This window comes from Episyrphus balteatus, chromosome 2 (assembly GCF_945859705.1).
Source record: "Episyrphus balteatus chromosome 2, idEpiBalt1.1, whole genome shotgun sequence".
Taxonomy (NCBI): Eukaryota; Metazoa; Arthropoda; class Insecta; order Diptera; family Syrphidae; genus Episyrphus; species Episyrphus balteatus.
In genome coordinates this window covers 25365817-25375357 of record NC_079135.1, presented here as the reverse complement: position 1 = coordinate 25375357, position 9541 = coordinate 25365817, and the positions used below count along the sequence as shown (strand labels likewise).

The following is a 9541-nucleotide window of genomic DNA, read 5'->3' as shown; positions in this document are numbered from 1 at the left end:
CAGTTTGGACTTCGGATTCGGATTAAAAAAGCAACATATTACGAAAAAATATATATTTCGAATTAAACATCCAAAATAATTTAATGGAAAATTAGTTTCTAGACTTTCAATTTCTGCATTTTTCACTCATTTAGATTTTCTGATCGAATTCAATTCACATTATTTCGGTTTGTAAATTTGGTGCCTTTTTCAATGAATCTATAATTTTTGGACAAAATGTTATCATAATTTATATTTGTGTCTCCTTATTTTTTCTTTTGAATTCTTCTTTTTTTTTCCATTAAAATTGCCGATAAAATTGCATCCAGCAGTAATAATTTAACTTCAGAAACAAAATTAAAAAGTGTGATCCTTCAGCTACGACAGTTCGAAGCAATTTCGAAGTTTTTGAAATTGATCCAAATGAAGAATATGATATTTTATTTCATGTGAAATTTAAAAGTGATTTCAATTCACTTTCGGTCGAATTGTGGAGCATGGGCGTTTATATCGAAAATGGTGTTTGTAACACAAGAACTTTGAAAACAGGAGACAGTAGTACGAAGCTGTCGACGTCGAGAGCAGTTAAATGCTACTATACCACTTTCAGTACCGCAGCAGAGCGCTTCACTCTCGATCAAAGGTGAATAAATTAGAGAGACAAATTTTTCGTACCCCCCTAAAAAATGTTTGAAAAATTTTCTAGCCCCTCCAAATTTTTTTTCTGGATACGCCACTGGCTATGGGTTGAATCGGGCTGTCGTGAGTTGGGGTGTACAAAGTCGTGTTGTCCTGAGTCGGGCTATACCCTTCCCTTTTTTTTATTAAAATTGCAGAAGCCGTTCTTAAGAAAATTGAGTGTCTCAAAAAATCATTACATACCTATCAAGTTTGATGTGAATCAACCTCTCCTCCATATTAGAGCGATTAAAGTTTGAGTAATATATGAAAACCAATTATAGTTTTTCGCATTGATCCGTTTATTTTTATGGGAAAGAGGAAAGGCTCTAAATTAATGTTTTTAGTACCAAATAAAAGATGATAAAGAACTTATTGTTATTTGATCAAAACCCGAAAAATCTAACCCTTTTGTACCCGGAATACTGTATCGCAAGTTAAAACCTTAGAATCCCAAATTGTTATATCAAAGGACTGCCCAATTTAACAGTAGTTTAAGTGATGAAATAACCAACATTTTTTTTTTCATTTTGAAACTTATAAAATGATAAGTAGAAAATTTAATAAAAACAATAAAAGATTTCGATAGGTTTCCTCAAAGAAATCGTGTTGAGATTGTTATCAAATTTCGTAGTGAACTTTTAATATTTTTTTTACGAAATAATAAGTTATTTCCATATACAATTTTACATTTTCATTCTCAATTTTGAGAAATTTTTTAATCCATTGAAAAATAAGCTGCATAAGTTGGTAAACTTAAAGTCTTCTTAGAAAAAAAAAACTATCAAAGTGGTAACCACGACTGCATTTTCAAAGATAGAAAGTAATATCTGTAGGATGTGGGGTATCTTCTAATTAAAACGAAGGTTAAAATGTTAACTCTAGAGTACTGCTTGAGAAAATAAAAACAGAAGTAAGAACAAGAGAGAGAGAGAGACAGAAAGAGAGACTTTCTGTAGTCTGTACTGTCTATAGTACGAATGCATGAGAGTATCTTTTAGTAACTACGTGGATAGAGAACAACAAAAAAAAAATAATCAGATTCAATTCGGTAAAGTAAATTAAAATGTTGCTAGTTTTTCACTGCAGTTAAAGTAACCTACTTGGCATAAAATTAAATTACCACAGCTTTCGTTGCTGATGACGACGATGCAATGTTGGCGAAAGTAAGTTTATTTAGTGATTAAAATATTTTCAGCTTGTAAAGAAACTAATTTTTTGTTATTTTTCTTGTTTTTAAATGCAATTTTAGACCTTGTAGAAAATACCTTTAAGAAGTAATGTTTTAATTAGCTTTAAGGTTAGTAAAGTTGTATCTTATGCGGTTCTATTAACTTCAAAATCATACACTTCTTTGAAGAATTTCAAAGTGAATTTTCCTGAAGGAATTGAATTATTTTCAAGAAAAAACTCTTGACCGGAAAGGACGAAGTATTTTTTCTTAGAAAAAGGCTTTCAATTTGTAGAATATCATATTGAACTGTATTAAGTACGTGGCAGGAGTATTTAAAGATTCTAGTTATTTGTATTTCCATCAAAAATGGAAAATACAAATGAATTCCTAATAATATTTTAATGGCAGTAAATTTCCGGTTGCAAATGTACGTGTCAATGGTCCTTGGTAAGTCCACCATTACAAACAACTTGACACGTTAATAATCACAGATTTATAGTTACAAAAAAAACAAGAGATACAAATCGAAGAGCATTCAAATAATACGTCTTCGATTTGAAGCACAAAAGTCGAAGGGGATTATAATGTACTTCAGGATGGGATGAGACACTTTAAATTATTTTGAGTAAAATGTCGCTGTTTTATTTTAATGTCATTTATTCACATTTATTTAAATAACAGTTATTGTTGTTGTGTCCACTTTAAAATTCAATTGGTATCGTATTTGAGTGAAAAGCAAAATGATGAAAACGTTTCAAGTCACAATTTTGACTGAATCGATTGATTTTGCCAGTGGAAAGTTTTAAAAAAATAAAATTTTGAATTCATGAATGTATATTTAAAGATTCAAAAGCAACAGGAATATAAGAGTTGTACAGCAGAAAAATTTAGTTTTTGACTCTCCTGAAGACTATTGGGAGGCTTTTAAAAAAAATGCTGATGTTTCAACCAAATAAGACATTTGTTACAAAAATTGTCATAATTTTTTTTATCAAAATCATTCTTGTTATCTATTTCCAAGATGATTGAGCTATTTCAAATTCAAAACGCCATCTCACACGAAAAAATCTTCAAACACTCGAAAAATTTTCATGATGCCGGTGACCAGATTTCCCGAAGAAGTGGTTTTTAGAATCCTACCAGGTGTCTTGGTAGAATTTTTCGAAAAAATCCTGGTAAAAAATAGCAGAATTCTAGTAGAGTAAGGTCCATTTTTTGCACTCGGAGTTGAACATAACTTTAGGATTTTTATCCTCAACTTCCGAATTCGGTTTTATTCACTCCAAGTTGACGTTTTCAACTTTCGATTTTAAACTCGAGAGTTGATCAACTTCCAGTTTTCTCAACTTCCCTAAAAAGTAGAAGTTTGCCGAGCAAACTTCAGATTTTTTTTTATTTTTCTGTCAAAATTTTGTGCCCTTCTTTAGTTTTGTCATAATAATTTGATATTTTTTTCACAATTTAACAAATTAAACACAAACAAAATACAAATATGCTAACGATATGACAAATTAAAATTTTAATTTAAATAAATGACAGTTTTTTTTCCATATTTCATATAAATATCCCAGGGATATTTTTCAAACTTGAAGCTGGCCAACTTTAGATCTTCAACTGGAGAGTTGAGAAAATAATTAGTGAATAAAAAGAAATCAGAACTTGCGTTTCAACTCTCGAGTTATAGTCAACTCTCAAGTTGGCAAACTCGAGAGTTTGCTTCAAGTTGAGCAATAGTGAAAAAAATGGCCCTAAAGATACCAGGAATATTTTTATTGGTAAGAAAATTAAGAGAAATATTATTTTTTCCTCGAAAATTAATACTAGAATTCTGGTAGAATAATATACCAGGAATTTTTTTTTTTTCTTGATACTTAAGAAATATTTTTTTTTCCTAGAAAAAATGTACTAGAATTTTTTGTAGAATATACAAGAAACATATTTTTTTCCTGGTAAAAATGTACCAATTATATTCTACCAGAATGGTAGAATATAATTGGAATTTTTTTTTCCATGGAAAAATGTAACAAAATTTTTGTAAACTACATTATAACCAGGAATATTTTTTCCCTTATGAATATGTACCAAAATTCTGGTAGAATATTCCGTAAATATTTTTTTTTGTAAAAATGTACCTACAAGAATTTTGGTAAAATATACATACGTAGGTACCAGGAATTTTTTTTCTCGTGAAAATTTAGTTAAAATCTAGTAGAATTTAAGAAATATTTTTTTCCTGTACCAGAATTTACTGGTGAAATTTTCCAAACGGCTGTTTTATCTACCAGAAAAAAATATACTAACCAATAAAGTTATTGCTTTTGTTTACAAGAGAATAAGATAATTTTTTATTGAATCAAAATTTCTAGTAATAAGTACCAGGGAATAAATTTCTTAATTCTATTTATCAGATTTCAGAAAATCTTCATTTTATCAAGAAAATAGATTCTTTCTACCAGGACGCTTGTAACATTTACCAGAAGTTTTTCTGTCAAAAATTTAACACAAAATCCGAATTATGGTAAATAGTACCAGATTTCTGTTTAATAATACCAGATTTTAGGTATTATACTTTCTACCATGAATCTGCAGGTAATTGAAACGAACTCTAGGCTATTTTACCAGATTGTTTGCTAGTTATTTCTACCAGATTTTACCTAGCAGGAAAATTCTTTGAATGTAAGCAAATTTTAGCAACGAAAATAAAACAAAAAAATGATTGCAATAAATTTATTTTGTCAATTTTTTTTTCAGAATTTAGGCCCTGAATTCCTTAAAAACGGTCCTTACAAGCTTTGAATAACTTGATAGTAATGTGGATAGGGTAATTGTGAAATAGGAGCATTTAAAACACTTGAAGAGTATGAAAATCCATGGGAAGGTAATGGTACCGAACTTGAAGCTGTCAACTGGATTGGTAATGCAACCAGAGGAGCACTTTGAACTACCGATATTCCACTTCCGACAGCTGTGATTGAGTTCCTCAGTTTTGCTTTTTCAATGGCAAGCAAATGTTCTGCTTTAGCCTTGGCAACTTCTGGAGTGTCTTGAACTGGTTGTGGTAGTTCAATTGAAGCTGGAACTGCTAAAACTTGGTAACCAATTTGATTTTTTGCTGCTTCAATAGCGGCGAAATGTTCTGCCTTAGCTTTAACAACTTCGGGAGTATCCTGGACTTGTTGTGGTAGACCATCAGTAACTGCAGTTGATTTCTGTATATTTGATTTCAGTTTGGCTTCTTCGATAGCAGCAAAATGAGCTGATTTTGCAGCAGCAACTTCTAAACTATCAGAAACTTGTTGAGGTAAATCCTGAGCAGGAATTACGGGAGCTTCCACAGGTTTTGGCAGATTTGTTGCTTGTACTCGGAAACCGCCAGCATCAGCAGCATAGTTGACAGTTTGTAAAACGTTATTTGAGTCGATGAAACTGTAAGCTCCTCTGGTGGTTCCATCGAGTGATTTAACTTCGTGCTTAGTTGACAAATGATCATTGTATCCATAGGCGTATTGACCAATTCCATCTTGAGAGTGATATTGGCTTGAAAAAGCTGGTGCCAAATATAAGGTACTGGCAGAAGCGACTGCTAGCAAAGCAGAAAATGCTACAAATACTTTCATTTTGATAAAATTTGGTTACCCAAATTAATAGAAAATTGGTGAAAATCAATCAAAAACGCTGCTAGTGATGTGAACTAGTACTCGCTTCTGAGTTGTCTAATATTAAATGGTATCAGGTGTGACATTTATACAAAAATTAAATTAAAATTTAAAAAAAAACTTGCTGGAGCAATACACTTTCACTTTTCTATAATCAAAGACAATGATGAACCCAAAAAGAGGTCATAAGAGGTTCTTTCTTAAGTTGATACTAGTTTACAAAAACTAAGACCACTTTAGTTAATGCATTTTTAATTAATGCAATCTGTACTTATTGATTTGACATACTCCAATATAGACAACATTATAATAGTCTAAGAGCCCAAAGCAAATTTTGGGAGTGGAGGTATAACCAAAATGTGAGTATGCAGTTTTATAGCCTTATGCGTTCTAATAACGAATGCAAAAGTCTGGCAGTTTTAAATAGCGGCTTTATATGGTTTCCGAGGGGTTAAATATCGTGAGTTTCCCAATTAATGTGAGTAGGCTATAAATTGAAGACATAAATATTTGGATTGTTCCAAATTTTGTTTGAAAAATTTTCAAAAGTTGGCGTTTTGGATCAAAAAAATCGTTTTGACCTAGCCGCCTTTTTCGGAAATTTAATTTTTAAAAGTTGTTGCGGGTTTTAAAAGTTGCTCTCAACAATGTTCTAACATTTTTGACTTCTAATATTGAGTAAGTTATTTGTACTTTTAAAGATATTGCTTTCGAAACTGTTTTTAAAAAGAGGTTGTCTCTAAAGCCGGTTTACAGACGATGATTTTACTTGATAACGTAGTAAGAAAACAGGTTGTGTGCTTTTATTTAAAATGAGTCAATTGAGGCGTTTATTTATTTCATGCAATCATAATTTACAAGAAAAAGCTACCTTTTTTATTTTCTTATTATATTAATTTTTTTATTTTAAAAGCTTACAAAAAAAATTATACCATTAAAAAGCCAAATATTTCTTCTAAGGAATAAAACCATTTTTAAATTTTTACAATGCGCAAAAAGTATTAAAATAATTTATTAAAACAATCATTTCTTATGAAAAAAGTGAAAAAATCACTTTCATCACCTAAAAATCCATTTTTTACTTGCGATATAGGTACTATAGGGCAAGTTTAGGATTCGTAAAAAAAATCGAACTCGAGATAACAATTTTACATGACATTACGATGATGGAGAATGCCAAAAAAGTGGGTCCGGCAATTCTGTCTGTCTGTCTGTCTGTCTGTCTGTCTGTCTGTCTGTCTGTCTGTGTGTCTGTCTCTATCTGGAGCTGCAGCCTACACGAGTGAAGTGATTTTCTTCAAACTTGGTAGTTAGCAGTTTTTGGTGATTCCCTAGAGGGGAAATTGAAATTTTTTTTTATGACCAAAACTAACGGTACCTGCCATATAACGGAAATAGAAAAGTTAATTTTTTTCAAAAACGGCTCTAAAGATTTTGATTAAAATTTTTGTGTGTAGTACTACACATAAGAGCCAACTTTTTAAATAAAAAAAATATTTTTTGTACCGTTATTAACGGTACCTGTCATAGAACGGTTTTTTTCGTTTCTGAATATCTCGTACAACATTAACCCGATTTAAATGAAAATTTTTATACAAACGTGTGTAAGTAAAAATAATATTAAAAATTTAGAAAATTTTCAAAAAACGCAATTTTGGATTTTTAAAAAATATTTCAAAATTTTTTTTTTTAAAATCAATTTTTTGAAAACGGATCAATGAAAAATTTTGAAATTTAGTTTTTATGTGTAAATAAATTATTTTTTCAAAATGGCATACCAACTTTTTTTTTGAAAAATGTTAAAAAATTTTTATATATAAAAAATTATTTTTTTAAAAATTGTAGGAGCCTACAATTTTCGAAAAATTTTTTCTAAAAATACCTTTTTATACAAGAAAAAAAAATGGCATATTTGTTTTTTTTTTAAGATAATTTATAACGGAGTTTAATTAATTATAAAAACAGATTTAATTTTTTTATACTACTTATGAAATTTCTTCAAAATATCAAATTTTAAATTTTTTGAATAAAAAGCTTTAGAGCAAGTACGTGCGACCCCAGTCGTGCAATTTATTTTTTATTATCTTTCGAATGACGTTTTTCAAATTGTCAAAAAAAAGTTCCCCTACATATAATCACCACTTTGTCAAAGGTCTACCACATGTTTTAGTTTTAGAAAAACATTGATAGCTTGGTTTTGAAGCTTTTTAGAATTTTTTCAATACCAATGTCAGTCTTGCAATAAATTTATCTATTGATTAAAAAAAAATTCAACTCTTTACATTGTCGCGTTTAGAAAATAGCCAATTTTTTGAAATTTTGTTTTACCCCTATTTACCCTATTAAAAGATGGAATGTTTTGAAATCCTTCAAATGTATTTAACCTTAGGTTATTATCTTTCAAATAAGCTATAAAAGATTTTTGTACCTCTAACAGTTTATTTTTAATTTTGAATTGAAATTTTTGCCGCACTGCTAATAATATCAAGTGGAACGTTAGAAAATGGCGTCACTTTATCGTGGTGGCTGCCATGGTTCATCGATTTATAAGACGTTATCACGTCAAAAAAAAAAAAACCCATAACCAAAAAATTCGAAATCGATAAATCAAAAAAAAAAAGACACGCATATATTTTAATGAAATATGTAGATTTTAGACAATTTTTTCAACATTAGAAAATCTGCATCAGCTTTACCCTTCGAGTTCGTTTTTCCATCTTTTCTAAAGTTTTGTTATCTATTTTGAGTCGTCCTTTTTCATCAGCACATTTTTTTCGGATTCTACGACTTTTTTTAGTGTTTCTAAAATTTTGATAATTCGTCTTAATTTTTTTGAAACCAAGTTAAATCAAAATTTTTCAACTCAATCATCTTCAATATTTTCCACTTTACCGCTATAACTTCCATCCATAATTAAAAAAGAAAAACTAATCTCAGCGAATTATTCGAACCTATTAATTTTTCTCATTTCATTGATATTCCCCGAAACTTCTTTTTATCAGTAAATAAGTCACCTACTTGCACTTCATTTCGTTTGCAAGATTTTATATACATATCGCAATCGCAAATGCATGTATATTCTCTGTGATTTAAAAATTGCTCTTACACGAAGCATGCTAAAAATATCCCATCACTATCCTTAGGTATAAGCGCGATAAACAAATAATACAACAAAAATCTCCTTCAACCCATGAATAGTCACCGACTCAACTACCAACCCTTCATCTTACCAAGGAAGCGTTTGTTATCTCCCACTTCGTATCAAAATTTTTGTATTTTCATCTTTTTTTTTGTCTTTTGACACGAAAACGAATAAATTTTAGGAAAATGTCTCCTTTTTCATAGGAAAAATTATTTCCACGTTTAGAGAATTTCATTTTATTATTCCCAACGGCAACAGCTCAGGCCTGATATCTGTTGCTGATGATGGGGCACCATGGCTGGGTTTTTGAGAATGGTCTATAGCACTCTTTAACAAAAGGGATGATAAGGTGAATTGAACATCGCTCACTGAGCCGAATGGTTTACCCCATCGCCATCACACAAACAAAACACACACATTTTATACGATGATTTTGTGAGCCTTGTCTTTTCCTCGAACGCGGTAAAGCAGCCAGGATTCGATAGTCCATAGGGAAGATATACCGGTACCGGTTTTTTTAGTCAAACCATACCAACCAACGACGACAATGACGACAACGACACCCATCATTATGGTAATGGTGGAATATAACAAAAGACTGAAATGGGATGATGGGTCTCAACCTCACACCATTCCGAACAAAAAGGACCTTAACTCGGGTGGTCTAAAATAGAATGAGAACGCTCTCTCTGACAGCATACAACACGTTATCTTATTGTTAACGTTGTTTTTTTTTTTTGGCTATGAGAGGTCGTTTATTTGGGTGGATTTTGGTATGTTTCGCTATCTGGCTCTATATCCAATCTCACAATCAGATACGATTGCCTCGTTCGAGTTAGTGACGGTTCGATGCCATCGTTATTGTTTCGCCTTCTATAATCTAATCCTTCTGGTGGTTTAGGACTATTTGGC

At 30.7% G+C, this 9541-nt stretch overlaps 1 protein-coding gene across 1 annotated transcript; it reads right to left on the bottom strand.

Moving 5' to 3' along the window:
* Positions 1–4495: 4495 nt before the first annotated feature.
* On the bottom strand, positions 4496–5518 carry LOC129910846 (uncharacterized). Its single transcript, XM_055988433.1, has one exon. The coding sequence runs from the start codon at positions 5446–5448 to the stop codon at positions 4615–4617; it is 834 nt and encodes a 277-aa protein (XP_055844408.1). The 5' UTR covers positions 5449–5518; the 3' UTR covers positions 4496–4614.
* Between the last annotated feature and the right edge of the window lie 4023 nt (positions 5519–9541).